This window comes from Galeopterus variegatus, unplaced genomic scaffold (assembly GCF_000696425.1).
Source record: "Galeopterus variegatus unplaced genomic scaffold, G_variegatus-3.0.2 Scaffold16, whole genome shotgun sequence".
Lineage (NCBI taxonomy): Eukaryota > Metazoa > Chordata > Mammalia > Dermoptera > Cynocephalidae > Galeopterus > Galeopterus variegatus.
This window is the reverse complement of record NW_007726127.1, coordinates 474,333-491,369: the sequence shown is the minus strand read 5'-3', so window position 1 is coordinate 491,369 and position 17,037 is coordinate 474,333. Positions and strand designations below refer to the sequence as shown.

General features: G+C 34.0%; 1 protein-coding gene across 3 annotated transcripts in view; it reads left to right on the top strand.

The window, feature by feature from the left end:
• WDR47 (WD repeat domain 47) overlaps nt 1-17,037 on the top strand; it is a 67,997-nt gene that overhangs the window by 41,685 nt on the left and 9,275 nt on the right. For all 3 annotated transcript variants that reach the window (XM_008566360.1, XM_008566351.1, XM_008566342.1), the window contains 6 exons: nt 3,695-3,873; nt 6,841-7,098; nt 9,986-10,061; nt 11,950-12,107; nt 15,669-15,838; nt 16,394-16,564. In XM_008566360.1, the coding sequence (XP_008564582.1) occupies nt 3,695-3,873; nt 6,841-7,098; nt 9,986-10,061; nt 11,950-12,107; nt 15,669-15,838; nt 16,394-16,564 (1,012 nt within the window). The remainder of the gene's footprint in view (nt 1-3,694; nt 3,874-6,840; nt 7,099-9,985; nt 10,062-11,949; nt 12,108-15,668; nt 15,839-16,393; nt 16,565-17,037) is intronic.

Here is a 17,037-nt window from a genome sequence, read left to right as displayed (position 1 = left end):
ACCATGCAGATGGTCTGTCAGCCACTGGAGTGCATTTATACAAGAGTCTCACCAGCAGAGACCAAGAAAACAATAGGATGTCTCTCTCCACGAAGCCCATTCCAGAGTGACAGAAGAAGCATGGGCTCTATGATAATATTTGGGGACCTGAACACACCTCTCAGCATTGGTCATAGAATCTAGGCAACAAATCAACATAGTAACCATTGCTCTTTCAGAAGGAGAGAAGAAATCCAGAGAAATTAGAGGGGGAGGGGAAAGAAGGGGATGGGGAGAGATGGGACAAAGAGCATAAAGAACAAGTATGATTTGTAATAATATATATACTATTAATATTGGTTTGTTTGACATATGTCAACATTGAAACCCAAACATATGTATAATCAATTATGACTCAATAAAAAAAAATCAGTGTAATATAGCACATTAATAGAATGAAAGAAAAAAAACTGCGTGATCATCTTAATTGATGCAGAAAAGACATTTGGCAAAATTCAACACACTCTCAGGAAACTAGGAATAGAGGGACCTTCTTCAGCATGATAAAGGGCATTTATGAGAAACCCACAGCTAACATCTTACTCAGTGATGAAAGACTGAGAGCTCTCCCTCTAAGATCAGGAACAGAGAACAAATGCCTACTTTCACTATTGCTAGTGAACATTTACTGGAAATTCTAGCTAGAGCAGTTAGATAAGAAGAAGAAATAAAAGGCATCCAGATTGGTGTTACAAGGTGGCACTCAAACCAACTGAGCTAGCTGGCCAGCCTCCAAAAGGCACCAAGATTGGAAAGGAAGAGGTAAAACTATCTCTATTTGCAGATTACATGATCCTATATGTAGAATATCCTAAAGAATTCACAAGAAAGTTGTTAGAGCTAATAAATAGATTCAGCAAAGTTGCAGAGTACAAGATCAACATGCAAAAATCAATTGTGGTTCTATATTCTAGCAATGAATAATGAAGCAAGGAAATTAAGAAAGCAATTCTATTTATAATAACACATAAAAGAATAAAATACCTGGGAATAAATTAGAACAAAGAGGTGAAAGACATGTACACAGAAAACTTTAAAGCATTGCTGAAAGAAATTAAAGAAGGCCTAAGTAAAGGAAAGACATCATATGTTCACGGATAGGAAGATTATTTGATATTGTTACGATGTCAGTACTACCCAATGAAATCTACAGATCCAATGTAATCCCTATAAAAATTCCCCAGTGTCTTTTTCAGTATGGAAAAACCAATCTAGAAATTCGTATGGAATTGCAAGTGGTCCCAAATAGCCAAAACAATCTTGAAAAAGAACAACAAAGTTGTAGGACTCATACATCATGATTTCAAACTTGTTACAAAGATACAGTAATCAAAACAGTGTGGTACTTTCATAAAGATGATAGACACATAGACCAATGGAATGAAAAGAGTCCAGAGATAATCCCATACATGTATGGCCCGTTGATTTTTGGTTGTGTGCCAGGTCCATTCAATGGAGAAACAATTGTGTCTCCAGCAGATGGTACTGGGATGACTGGGTTTCTGCATGTAAAAGAATGAAGATGGATCTCTACCTCACACTGTATAGAAAAATTTAGTTAGAATGGGTCAACAACCTGTAAGAACTAAAACCATGAAACTCTTTGGGAAAAAGTAGGGGTAAATCTTCATGACCTTGGATTTTGTAATGTACTCTTAGATTATGACACCAAAAGCATGAGCAACAGAAGTAAAAATAAGTTGGACTTCATCAAAATTAACTTGTGCATTGTACATCAAAAGACATTATTAAGGAAGTGAAAAATCAACCTACAGAATGGGAAAAATATTTGCAAATCACAAATCACATGTCTGATAAGGCTAATAGCCAGAATATATAAAGAACTACAACTCAACAACAAAAAGATAAACAACCCAATTAAAAAATGGGCAAAGCACATGAGTAGAAATTTCTCCAAAGAATATATACGAATGGCTAATAAACACGTGAAAAGATACCTAATGCCACTAGTCATCAGGGAGATGCAAATCAAAGCCACAATGAGACAAAATTTTATACCTGTTAGGATGGCTATAATCAAAACAATGGAAAATAATAGGTGTTTGTGAGGATGTGAAGAAATTTTGAACCCATTTACATTGCTGATTGGCATGTAAAATGCTGCAGCCACTGTGGAAAAAAGTTTGCTGGTTCCTCAAAAGCTAAGTAAAGAATTATCATATGACACAGTAATTCCACTCTCAGGTATGTATATACCCCCCAAAATTGAAAGCAAGGACTCAAACAGATATTTGTACGTCCATGTTCATAGCACTGTTATTCACAGTAGCCAAAAGGTGGAAATAACCCAGTGTCCATCCACAGAGGAATGGATAAACAAATATGGTGTATACATACAATGGAATATTATTTAGCTATAAAAAGAAATGAAGTTCTGATACATGCTACATCATGGATGAACCTTGAAAACCTCATGCTAAGTGAAATAAACCCTACACAAAAGGATGAACATTATATGATGCCAGTTATATGAAATGTCTAGAATAGGCAAATTCATAGAGACAGAAAGTAGAGTAGAGATTTCCAGAGGCTGAGAGGAGGGGAGAATGGGAATTTATTGCTTAATGGTTACAGTTTCTATTTGGAGAGATGAAAAAATTTTGGAAATAGGTAGCGATAATCATCGCCCAACATTTTGAGTACAATTAATGCCACTTAAAATGGTTAAAATGACCATTATGTTATTTTTATTTTACAATAATAAAAATTATTATTTTACAATAATAAAAATAACCTATGGATAATTTTATCTCAGTTATTGCTGTAAGTTATGAAATACTACACTTGATCTTAGCCAAAAGGCCGAGAAGCGATGTAAGTTATGAAATAGAGAAGGATTGTTTCTATTTCCTGAGACAGTTTTAGCTTTAGATAGCTGTATAAGACTCTTGGTTAAGCTTATTGTCAGTGTTGGTCAATTTTAGAGATGATTGATTTGTTCCAGGGTAACCCCAGGGCACATGATACATGCATATGACTAGACTCTGGCTTGGTAGAGGATTCTTTCTTTGCCAGTATTGGAATTCACTAACTATCTCAGTCCTGTAAGTTTGAGTGCTATACAGTTTTTTAGAAGGATGAAGTAGGAATGTTGAGACGGCCAAATTTAACACCCATATGTTCATTCTTGTGAAAGGATATTTGAAACCTGTTTTTTCTGAGGGAAATTTTGTTTTTGTAGAAACCTATTAGACCATTTACATGCTTGAATTAGCATGATTGACAAGGTTAATATTGTGTTTATTAAATATCGATGCAGTCCCTCACTATGTATTTTTTTTTTCAAGTAATGCCAAATTTGCATTAGGCTGTATCTACATTCATAGTCTCTGACCATGTCCCCCTTATAACCACTATCATTCGTATTTTTATTTTGGGGTTAGTCAAGGAACCAGGCCAACAATTGATTTTGGTTAGGCTGCTGCTGTGGAATAAAGCAAATTAGCTGATCTGCTTGAGTATTAAGACTCGTGGATACTATGCTATTTTTCAAAGAGCAGTATTAAGTATTTTGTGATTGTTAAGTAAAGCTAGTTGTATATTTTATCCAGCATTTGTAGAAGATACTTTTCAGTAAAGATGTATATTCAGTCACACTACGCTCAAATATATATTTTTTTCTAATATTTTTAAGCTTCGAGATTCAACAGAACAATTTCAAGAATATTATAGGCAAAGATTACGCTATCAACAGCATTTAGAACAGAAGGAGCAACAGCGACAGATATACCAACAGATGTTGCTGGAAGGAGGTGTGAATCAGGAGGATGGTCCTGATCAGCAGCAAAATCTTACTGAACAATTCCTTAATAGGTTGGTCTTTAAGTCACTTTTTAAAATGTCAGGAATTATTTAAAAGCCATTTAAAACAAGCAATAACTGCTACTTTGTGTATAGTTTGAAGCTTTAAGGCTTCTTAAGTGTTTCAAGTAACATGGAGTTATATGCCTTCCAGTCACAGCATTCTGAGGGCTCATGTAGTTTTGTCCTTCTTCTCTAAGAAACTAGAGCAGGAGAGTGTGGTGGTTCCTTACAAAGGCTGGAAGCAGACTACCAGATGGATCCAGTTGTCCTAGGGTAGCTAAGGACCTAGGGGAAGTTACTTAGTTTCTTTTTGCCTGTTTCCTCATCTACTTCACAAGGTTGCCATGGAGATTAAATGAGTTAATCTACGTGAAGTGCTTAGAACAGTACCTGGTACATTGTATGTACTAATATATATTGTTAGCTGTTATTTTTATTGTTATTATGAGTGCTTAAACCTATAGATTCTTTTGGATTCAATATATTAAAATGATTCTTTCTTATAATTTCTGCCAGAATAGTATGAACTATATTGTTTTTAATTATGAGAGTAATATATATGTTTTTTAAAAGTCAATAAACCAGAGTATATGTACTTAAATTAGCAAGGGTTGTTGAGAGATTAAATGAGTTGATATATGTACAAGTACTGAGAACAGTTCCTGATGCATAAGTATACTATAAATGTTGGCTATCATCATGTTTGTGATAAGGCAACTGTAATAGCGACTGTCAGTTCTTCACTTGGTTTAATATTAGAAGTAGTCTGCTTGACACTCTGAGAATTGTGTAAGTCATTGAGCTGGAAATTGATCCCGTCTTCAAACCTTCACACAGGTAGTGTATATTACAGTGGTGATCTCAAGAGTCTCAGTAGGCCTGTAAATATTCAATTTGGGGATCGTTTTCTTATCACCTCTGATCAAGTAAGTGGCTTGTCAGAATTATGCTAACCCGATGAATTGCCACTTCTGGTTTTTGGATGTCTTCTTCATATCCATAAAAGTCATAGTTGCAATTTGGCTTCCTGGTCAACTTATTTTTCAGTGAAAGCAGATATCTAGCAGTGAATTAGAAGACGAAGTGGCAAGATTCTGTGACCCCCAGTAGTGGTAGGATGTACTTCCACAGAAAAAGGTTAAACTATTCAAGAAGGTTTATCTTTCCTTTAGAGACAAGGATTAATAAAATTCAAATTCTTTCTTCTAATTTAGGTTTGTTTTAGAGCATATTTATTGTTAAACAGCTATTTTCAATTTCTTTAGCTATCAGAGTTTAAAATTACATTAAAAGGTAAGTATGTTATAAAAATCCCGAGGATAGTCAGTTCTATAGATATGAATGGATATTTATCCTAAGTTTTTGTTTTCACATAAATTCTCCATCATCCTCTTAACTATTGTTTTCTAACCCTTTAATAGAATATTTTTGTTCAGTCTTTTCTTCTAGACTCTTAGTTTTATGTATCTGATGAGCCTATACTAGGACTTTAAAGTACCTGACTAATATCAAGGACAAATTGAATAGAGATAGAATCTATAAGTTAAAATGTACTTTTTCTCCTTAATGTGTTATCCCAAATCATTCTTGCAGCAGATCATTGTTTCCAAATACAAAATTTGCTTCTTCCTTCCAAGAGGTATAGAAAGAGGAAGAGAAATAAATTGTTTCCTATAATAAATCTTATTGAAAAAAAATCAATTATAACATGGTAGAATTTTTACTGATAGTACTATATCATTACTTTATACCTTTTGATCTTCCGTTTTTATCAATACTAATAATTGGTACCACTGATTTGGCACTTATTATAGGCATATTCTGCCCCTCCCCCATCCTGCCCCACTTTAAGAGAGTCAAAATGATGTATTAGCATCTTAAAGACTCTTTATATTTAACTCAGCATGCATTTCCCAAATTGATTTGACCTCAGCTCCTTTTTTATGGGGAGCATTTTATGGGATTAATGTTTCACAGAACACAATTTGGAAAAGGCTGCCTAATTAAAAATTTTAACTGATATGTATTTAGTAAAGGCTGCTAATTCCTTTAATAATATTGAACTGCTTTTTTTTTTTAATTCGTTTTTTTAGACCCTAAAAATACATGCACACAATGTTTAATGTTGTAGGAAAATTAAAAAATATGATGAAACACAACCTTTTAACAATCACACCCCTTGTGTTAGTCTTCTCTTATATTGCATCTAGGCTGGAGGAAGTGATGCTGGGCCAGTTTGGTATCTAAATCTTAAGAGAACCTGGGAGCTTCCTCTTTGTGTCCTTTGTAGTCCTGAACCCAACGAAAGGAGTCAGGCCACCCTGATGGAGAGACTACTTGTATTTGGTGAGGGAAAGGTCCTGAGGCTAACTTGTTTTGCTCCCTTTTTAAAAGAATCTCACCAATGCCTAGATCAGAAACTGGCAAGTAGTATTTGTAGAATGAGTGAATGAGCACCTGTGTAAATAATAGGGATGCCACTTGACTTTTGTCTCATTATGGCCTGTTCTAATCATCCCTTTCCTAGTTGAATGATGTTACTAGAGACAGATGGAATGAAAGTAGCTTGTTTTGTTGGTGAGAAATTTTGGTAGTGGTGAAATTGTTATTGACTAGTTTTGGAAATTAAGTTTTATATTGAAAATTAAACCAAAGATATACTGGGGAAGAAATAGGGAAAGATATACTGGGGAAGAAACAGGTTTTTTCCCCCTATTTTTATGATAAAAGGTGCTTTTAAAAAGTTCATGATACCCATTATGCCTATCTACTCTACACTGTTGTACTATGGGAAAATTTGGATCTTTTTTCAATATCTTGGTTATATCTTAAGCTGATGATGGTAATTATTAACACTAAGTTTGCCATAAATTATATATTATATGTGCATGTATTTCCCTTTCAAACTTAATCTTCTGTAAATTAGGAATGTAATTAAGTTTTTATTTTAAAATAATTTCATTGTTTAATTTATAGGTCTATTCAAAAGCTTGGTGAATTGAATATTGGAATGGATAACCTTGGTAATGAGGTATCAACGCTCAGCCAGCAATGTAACGGGAGCAAAGGCAGTGGATCTAATGGTTCTTCTATGACTAGTTTTGCTACACCACCCCAAGACTCTAGTCAGAGATTAACACATGATATTTCAAATATTCACACAAGCACTCCTCGTAATCCTGGATCAACAAATCACATACCTTTTCTGGAGGAATCACCTTGCGGAAGCCAAATGTAAGTGCTTGACTTCGTAAAACTGGGAAATATTAACTTCCTATTAATGAATAGAATCATAGAAAGTTGAACTTTTCTGTCGAGCCTTACAAATAAAAGTTTTTGGAGCTCACTACCTACCAATTTTTTCCTAATCTGCCTTCATTTACCTATATTCTCTTCTACCAACTTGTAAGTCTCTTTATAGTCTTTATTTTACTTCCTTTTTTTTCTTTTTGCTTCCTTGTCACCACCAACGCAATTCTATTTTTTATAAGCCATCTTACTCAGAAATCCTACAGTTTTAGGCTTTATCTTCTCTCTGATTTTCTTTTTTCTTGCCACTGGCATCTTTCAACTAATAATCTTAAAACTTACAGACTTCCAGGGCACAGGAAGATGTTTTATAACATGGTGGGGTGATGGCAGCAAGACAGTGTTGGCAGCTCTGGCAATTACAGTAGTTGAATACTTCACATATTTATGTTTTTGCTAGTCAGTAAATTTTTGTCTTACTTTCATTAGCAAACAAGTGTTAATTTATGCAGTGGGAATAGTTAAGGAGGATTTTCTTTATCTACTTTTAATATAGGGCTAGCCTGTTAGCTCAGTTGGTTAGTGTGGTGTTATAACACCAAGGTCAACGGTTCAGATCCCTGTACTGGTTAGCCACCAAAACAAAAACACAAAACAACAAACAACAAAAAATACATACTCTGAACTTAAAATGCTTTTCAAGGTGGTTCATTTAAAATGTGTAACTTGCATTTGGCACTTGGATGCTTATAGGAATTAGCCTTACAAATAAATTAGTATCAAAAACTCTAGTTTTATTTCAACTCATATGTTTATCTAATATTTGCTTCTTCTTTACAGATACTATAATACTTGAACTAGAACTCAAATTGTAAAATTTAATTTTTATTTTTATCAAAGTAATATACATATATGGTTTAAAAAGACAAATAGTACTTCAAGGCTTAAAATAAAATCTTTGTCCATGGTTTTTATTTCCTATAGGCTGCCATTTTCAACCCATTTGGCTGTTTCTTTTGTTATATATTTCTACATTTCTGAATATGTTGTTTTTGTTACTAGTTTTATTATCCATTGATTCCCTACCATACTTCTCACCTGCAACACACTCACTTTACCCCTTCTTTCCAATATCTATCAATTTTTATTTAAATCAGTATTCAGTGATTACATATACTTTTCATATAACCTTTTGTTTTTCCTGGGGACAGTAATTTCCTCAATTTGATATACATGTTTGTATGCATGCATGCTCAGTTTTTTTAGTATCTGTCACTAAACTATCTGCAAATACTTTGACAGAACTATAAAATTATAAAACTTCTCTCATTATAGTAAAAAAAAGTCAGATAATTTTTCTAGTTCATGTTTTTTCCTGGGAGACATTCCTTCAGGATCCCTTGTGTTTCACCTTATATTGCTTCCAGGCCGTTTTATACAGGCCTAGAGAATCCCGGGTCTTCCCTCACTATCCTCCTGGGATTTCCTTTGCCTCTTCCCTGATTGGATCACCTGTTTTCAGGATCTCATGTAGTTTCCTGAGAAAGGGTACATCAGAGATGAAGTTTCTGAGACCTTGCATGTCTAAAAATTAGTTTACTATATTTCGCACTTGGTTTGTTAGTATAGCAGGGTATAGAATTCTAGGATAGAAGTCATTCCTGGATTGGCTGCTTAGCTCAGTTGGTTAGAGTGCAGTGTTATAACACCAAGGTCAAGGGTTTGGATCCCTGTACCAACCAGCCACCAAAAAAATTTTTAAAAAAATTAAAAAAAAAAAGAAATCATTCCTCAGCATTTCAAAGGTGTTGTTACATGATCTTACCATTTCAGTGTTCTTATTATCAAGTCTGATGCCATTTTGAATCCTGATCCTTTGGATGAAGCCTGTTGCTTTTCCACTCTGGAATTTTTCAGGTCCTTTTCTTCCCTGATGTTCTGAAACTTCATGATGGTGTACTTTAGAGCGGATCTTTTTTCCTTCATTCTGCTTGCTACATGATGGGCCCTTTTAAGCTGGAAACTTAACTTCTGGGAAATTGAAAAATTATTATTTATTTAGCAATTTTCTTACTTCCATTTTCAATTGATTTACTGTTTTTCTGCTATCATATTTTAATTTTCTAAGAGCTCTTTCTTATTCTCTGAATTTTCCATTTTTTTTTTTTAAATCTTGTTCTTGTGTCCTGGATTTATTATTTCCTCTTATATTCCTAAGGATTTTAATTATATTTTTGTAGCTTTTGTTCTCTGAATTATCTCTCTTCTTCTGAGTTCCTTTTTCTGTTTGTTTTAGTCTCTGGCTTTTATGTAGGCGCTTTCTTAAAGTATCGGGAAATCTTTGTCTATCTGTAAAAAGTGAAGCATTTTTTTTAAAAAAAAGCTGATTGGAAGGAAGGGCTATGTAGGTAGGTAGATCCATCCACCTGTTGGCCACACAGAAAGGTGATTAAGTGGAAACATTGTTTTATTAAGGGACCTTCAGCACTCACTGTCAGTTTCTGTTAGTTTTTTCTCTTGGGCCAGATAATTTTCTAAAGACCCATCTCTGGGCCCTTGCCTTGGGTAGGATTTAAGCATAGCAAACAGGATTCTGGAACTAAGTAGGGGAAAGGTACTTGACATCTCACTATAAAATAGGTGGACTTCAAAGTCCACTTCTTTTTTCCAGAATGACTTTTCAGTCCCTTCTTACAATTATGCTTGGTATCACTGAATCCTGAGCCTCTTAAAAATGTCTCCAGAGAGTAATTTTGAATAGGGTCAGTCAGGGTCATTTGCTAAAAAGAAAAATTAGAGATTGAAAGGATAAATTAACTTAGTTCTATTTTGGTATTCAGAGTAAACTTTATTTGAATTTCTACTCCCACAGCTCATCAGAACATTCGGTCATTAAGCCAGCTCTTGGAGATTCCTCAGGAAATCTGTCAAGGTCGAGAGGGGAAGAGGTAATACTTTTGGGAAGGAGGTTTCATTATTTTCATATATATTTGGAAATTTTGCTAAGGCATTCTCAATTCAAAGAAAGAGCCATTTTTAGAAATAGTCATTATTAATGCTGGTGTTTATTTCAAGGTAGTAGCTTTTACTGGGCTAAGGGAAGATGTTGCCTTAGAAAGCACATTTGGAAGTATTCATATTAATGGCCTAGTAGTGACATTGGCACATAAATTGGGGTTATGCATTACTCTCTGAACCCTATGGTTAATTTGTTCAGATATTATTGGTATTTCCTTTGGGCTTCTCATCAATACACTCATTTTTTGCTTTGGAACCAGACATGCTTCCCTAACTAGTATATAGCTTCACTCTATCTTATTTTCCCTAATTTTAACCCCATAAACAAAGATGCTGGTCCAGATGCTTATAGTAATCAAACAGGTAACATAAATGAATAAACTTGACCATTTTCATGATAAACACATAGAAATATTTGTCCCTTGCACAAAGATATATGCAAGCACAGTGTTTACAGTTCTTTGATTTTCAAGAAAAGCTAGAAATCTAGATTTTTATGTGAAATCTCCTATTTTAAAAATGGTCACAAATTTAAAATTTTAAAACACACTGGAGGAGAGCAATTAAAAATCAAATTGTGTGCCTTCTGCTTAAAGCAACCCTTAGTAATTATTAATGTGCTATAGGCCAGTTAACCAATTAGGAATTCCCCTCCTTTTTTCTCTTACCCCATGCTATTTGTTTGGCAAGCAGTCATATTCCTTGTATATATGGGTTAATGGAAAATGTAGTATTTCTAGTCAAGTAAATTCATATGAATAACACAAGAATTAAATTCAATTACATATGACAAATGTTTTGTGACACATCAGGTTTGCCCCTCACTCTCCCAGTGTGGATGTATTGCATGAATACACAAAAGCTTAGGTAGGGAGAGGCATGGTCTTTTCATGGGTCCTAGAGCTCTCAGAATACAACCAGAGCTGAAGTGAATTGCCTTTGTGTGTGCACTCAACATTCACGCTTCCCAAAGACAGGATTTGGTTGAATCTTTTGACCACACCCAGTCTGGAGGTCCTGTTCCATATCCATTCAGTCCTGGTCAGGGTAATAGAGTGGTTTCAAATAATACTAATAGCAGGAGTCCCCAAAGCTTTCGTACAGAACTGCTTCAACTTGCCTCTTCAGAAGAGAGCTGTGGATAAATAGGCTGGTGATTTAAAATAAAAATCCAACTCAAATGCTCTGATTAAAATAATTTTTACAGTTTTAAAAGGGTATTTTGCAATTTCAGTTTGAAATACTGAAATATTCACTTCTAGAGATAATGGTAAACTTTCTTTTTTTACCTTATGTGGATTAAATAATAGTTCTTTATACCTTCCACATTTAGAAACAAAAATAATGTTTGTTTTTGTAAGAACTTGTATATATGTGGGCTATTTATTAGCCTTCCTTGATAGTTAAGGAGAACTTAATATGGGAATGTATATTTATTCTTATATTTTGTCATAGTAAGCAAAGAAGAACTTGAATGCTTATGAACTTTCTGAGCTTAGTTTGGCAAAAAAATAGAAAAATTAGGATTAATTTGGATTTGCTACTTAAAGGAATATATGACTGTAGGTAGTAAATGTAAACTAATGAGGCAGGAATAATACAGTTCAAATGAATTTAAAATGGGTTAAAGATGAATTTTTTCTTTTCTTTATTTTTTTTGGCAGCTGACTGGTTCAGGGATCTGAACCCTTGACCTTAGTGTTATGAACTCTGCGCCCTAACCAGCTGAGCTCTAACCAACTGAGCTAACCAGCCAACCTGAATTCTTTCAATTTGATTTTTTTCATGTGATGACTTTCATATTCATTCTTTCCATAGGATGACAAAGCGAAAAAACAGTTTGTTTGTATTAATACCCTAGAAGACACACAAGCTGTTAGAGCAGTGGCTTTTCATCCAGGTGGTGGTTTATATGCTGTTGGTTCAAATTCAAAAACTCTGAGAGTATGTGCCTATCCAGAAGTAATTGACCCAAGGTAAGGAGAGATGGTTTGTACTGCCATTCTTGTCTTAGTTTTTAATTTAGCTTTATTTGTTCCTTTTTCAGAATTGCCATTTCATAGTGTTTCAATTCTTACTTCCTTTCCTTCTGTTAAGCTTTATTTTTATTTTCAATGCTTACGAAATATACTTAAGTCATTGATTAACTTTATACTTTTTTCATAGAATGTTTTTGATTAGGTTATTCTTCATTCAGTACTGTAGTCTTCCTTATTTCCATGACTGTATTTTGTTTTTTATCTGAAAATTTCTTTACAGTATTCCCTTCTTATCCTTGGAGGATATGTTTCAAGACCTCCAGTGGTTGCCTGAAACCACGGATAGTATTGAACCCTGTATATATATATATTTTTCCTATACATACATACCTATGATAAATTTTAGTTTATAAATTAGGTACAGTAAGATTAAAAACAATAACTAATAATAAAACATAATTCTAACAATATTCTGTAATAAAAGTTATGTGACTGTGTTCTCTATCAAGATATATTGTACGGTACTCATCTTTTTTCAGACCATGGTTGTGACTGAAACTGGAAAGCAAAACCATGGATAAGGGGGTACTACTGTATTCCTATTAAATTACATAAGATAAAGACAAAGTAACGCTAGTTATAGACTTTGAGAAAATACAGATTTCCTATAATACCTTTAGAGAATGATATTTGACCATTTCAAACTTACAAAAATTAAAGTTTCATTTGATCAACCTAAAAATGATTTTACCTTCTTGTTTTAACAGATTATGGGATTTGAAAATAAGGCATATGTCTTTAAAGACATATTTCATTAAAAATGGACATATGACCTTATCTGTTAGGTGTACAACTAATCATTTAATGTTACTCAGAAAGCAAATAGCTTAGATTAACCTCACAGAAAACTGGATTTGAACGCTTTACATTTTGGTTTAGGTACTCTTTTTGTCAATTTACTTGTTAAAACTTTTACTATCAAAATAAATCAACATGACAAAAATCATGAGCTATTTGGTGAGATATTGTGATTAGGGAAATGAATGCCACAAATGGAACTGTTTTCATACCAGGAGACAAAAACACCCAAACAATACAAGCTACAAACCTTTAAAAGTTTTAATTATAAGAAGCACTACATGTCATAGCATATTTTAGATTTTTTTACAATTCTTAAGCCTTTTTTATTATAAGCCTAGGTTGGGGAACAGAGAGGTAGGATTTTTGATTTACCTGCACTTTTTGGCTATCTCTATGTTTGAAACCAATAATGTTGGCTTTTGGACTACAGTATCATTTAGGATTAGGAAAAGGAACCATAGGGCCCATATTAGGTGATAGGATTATACTTTATTGGTACTGATTTTTTTGTTTAAGTAGAAATACATGAGTGAAGATAGGCAGAATTCTAAATCAGGGAGTGGAGAATAGTAACTATGGAGGCAGAACCAAAGACTTGTATGGCCTGATATTAACTTAATTATTTCTCATCTTTTGTATTTCTTGTGCTGGCACAGATGTTTCATAGCCTGGGAAGAAACTGACTTTTATGAAAATAAATTTGTTTATTTAGCAAATACATTTGAACTCCTATGTGCTAGGTACTATGCTAGGCTTTTGGGCTAGGTGTACATAAAACAAACCTGTTTCTTGACTTCGTGGAACTTTTGGTTTAGTGGGGAAGATGGACATTATGCAAATAAAAACACAAATAAATATAATTATACATTTTTGTAGGTGTTATGAAGAAAAATTATAAGGTGCTATATATAAGAGAGTAAAATCGGGATGAGGTGGGGTGCAGGCTGGTGAGTTAGAGAAAGGCCTCTTTGAAGAAGAGGTATTAAAGCTGATATCGGAGGATGAGTAGAACCTAGCCATGTGAAGAGAAGAGAGAAGACAGTAATATAGAGGGAACATGAGGTGAGAAAGAGCTTGACTTTTTGAGGAGCTGAAATAAATTCAGATTGATTGCTACATGATGGGCTGGAGTATAAGGCCAGACATAGACATGAGCTAAATTATGCAGAGCTTTCTAGCCATTTTGGATTTTATGCTGAGTGTAGTGGGAAGCACTGAAAGTGAGCAGAGCGAGTGTTGTGATCTAAGTGTATTTTGAGATGATCACTCTGGCTGTGGATGGGATGGCACTAAGAGTAAGTAGATGCTAGGAGAAAGGTAGGAGGCTGTTATAGTTGATGGCTAGTGTAATGGCAGTGGAGATGGAGCAAAGCAGATGGATCTGAGATAAAATCCATTTAAAGAAAGAGCCAGTAGAACTTGGTGATGAATTGGCTGTGTAGCTGAAAAGAGAATCTTTTGATCAGATCTATTCTCTAGAGCAATATTAAGCACTTTCTGTATTGGAGATTTATTAATCTTTTTTCTTGTTTTTTAAAAAATTTTTCTTAATTATGAAAATTCCCAAATACCTAAAAGTAGAGAGACTAGTGCATTGAAATACAAGAGTTGTCAAGATTTTTATCACGTTTTCTTCATTCATTCTTTTTGTTTGCTTGCTAAAGTATTTTAAAGTAAATCCTAGATATCGTGTTATTTTACCCTTTCATCCTCCAGGATAATTCTCCAGAAACAGGTACATTTTCTTACAATAGACTTGATTTTATCATTATATTCAATAAAAAATCTTTAGTATCATAATATTAGTCTGCATTTCAAAGTGCAGATGAGACACTATAACTCCACTAAACCAGTGTTTGAATGCCATTAAAGGTCAAACACTTGAGCATAGCATTTAGGACGCTCCACAGCTGAGCCAGTGGCACCTCATCCATCACATCCATCCCACTCAATCCCTGAATAGCTCATGTTTATCACCTCTAGCCCCACAAACTCTTTCCCATGCTGCATGCTTAGCTGGTAGTTTCCCTACTGCATTTTATTGTCACTGAAGCTGTTCTCCTGCCTTCATCTTTTTCTGTAAAAATTCTCCCTATCCTTTAAGGCCCAGTACTTTATACATTACTATGACAACTTGTACTTGCCTTATTATATATGGGTTGTCAGGACAGTATCTACCCCTGCCAGATTTTAAACTCTGGACAGAGCTCTTGCCTCCTTTATTTTTTATCCATTCCACTCCTCCCTCCAACCCCAGGCACATTGCTCATATTATATTATATGTTATGTTACGTTACGTTATGTTATGTTATTAAAGCATATTATATGCTTTATAAATGCTTATTGCATTTTAAAATTTGGAAGCATTATAAGCTCTCTTTTGTTCTTTTTTTTTTTTTTTTTGAGTTAAAAATCCATGAAAATATGAGAAGTGGAGATTTTTTTAAAAGTCATATATCCTATTCCCTGTGTGATTTGAAATGAGCATTACATTAGTATGATAATGGTTTGTAATTTTACTTTTTGGATTATAATATGCTTTAAATTTATTTCTTCTATGACTTTGAAAATTGTTAATAACCTGTTGTCTGATATTCTTTTTATCCCCTCCCTCAAGAGCAACCATAGTATAGAACTTCATACTAACTAATTTTAGCAAGTAAGAAATTGAAATATCTCTGTAATTTTTCTTTTCAGTGCACATGACACTCCTAAGCAGCCAGTGGTACGTTTTAAAAGGAATAAACATCATAAAGGATCTATTTACTGTGTGGCCTGGAGTCCTTGTGGACAGTTACTTGCAACAGGATCAAACGACAAATATGTCAAAGTGCTGCCCTTCAATGCAGAGACTTGTAATGCAACAGGTAGGGCTCAAGTATGAAAGCAGTAGCTAGCTTACCAGTGTATACTTTAAATTTTCCCTTTGTTATCTCTCTGTGTTGTCTTCAGTGAAATCTAAGAATACAGTCTTAATGAAGGATTTTTTTTTTTTACATTCTAATTATTTAGTTATACTCATGAGGCACTATTCTTTTTTAGTAAATTCTTACTGGTGGCCAGGTGGTATCCTGAGCTTTAGAAAATTATTATCAGAAAAATAATTTTTAAATAACTACTAGAATTGTATTAATGGATATTTTCTAGAGAGTATCTGTCTTTTTCTTTGGGATAAAAGACAAGAAGGTAACTCTCTATATAACTCTCTTTTAGGGATAATAATAGTAATAACTGAGTCAATATTTTGATTTCTTGACATTCTTTGTTTAGTAAAGTGAAATTGATTATAATGGCAATACCTAAATGATAATTTAAACCACACTACTACACCATTATTCTTGGCCAGGCAGTTCAGCAATCTCAGATTATCACAGTAAGTTGAGCAGCATCTTTTTTTTTTTAAATTCTTATTGCTGTTTCAGGACCAGACCTGGAATTTAGTATGCACGATGGGACAATTCGAGACTTGGCTTTTATGGAAGGCCCAGAAAGTGGTGGAGCTATTTTAATAAGTGCCGGAGCAGGGGATTGTAACATTTATACAACAGATTGTCAAAGAGGACAAGGCCTCCATGCCTTGAGTGGACATACTGGTATGTAACATCAGTCTCAAGTGCTGCTTTTCCTTTTGTTCAAGCTGTGCTTTTTTTGCCTCTGTATTTTCATTAATGGGGTATGTTTCATCATAATGGATCTTTTCAAGACAAGAAATTTTTATTTCAGAAATCTAAGTTGTGAACTTTGAATAACAACACAGTAATGATAGCTAACATTGATATTTCCCTGTGCACTTACACACATAATTCCTTAATTTAATCATTACAACCACCTTATAAGGTGCAAAGTTTTATCCCCATTTTATACATGAAGTAAATGAGGCTGTGGGGGTAAAATCACTTGCTCAATATTACAGGGCTAGTAAGGGGCACAACTAATGTATGACCCCAGTTCTGTCTCTTTCAAAGCTGGTAATCTAACTGTACGATTCTGTGCTTCCTTCATAGAAAAGTTGCATATTTCAAGTGATATTTTTTTTTAGTACTAATTATGTTATTCTGAAATATTG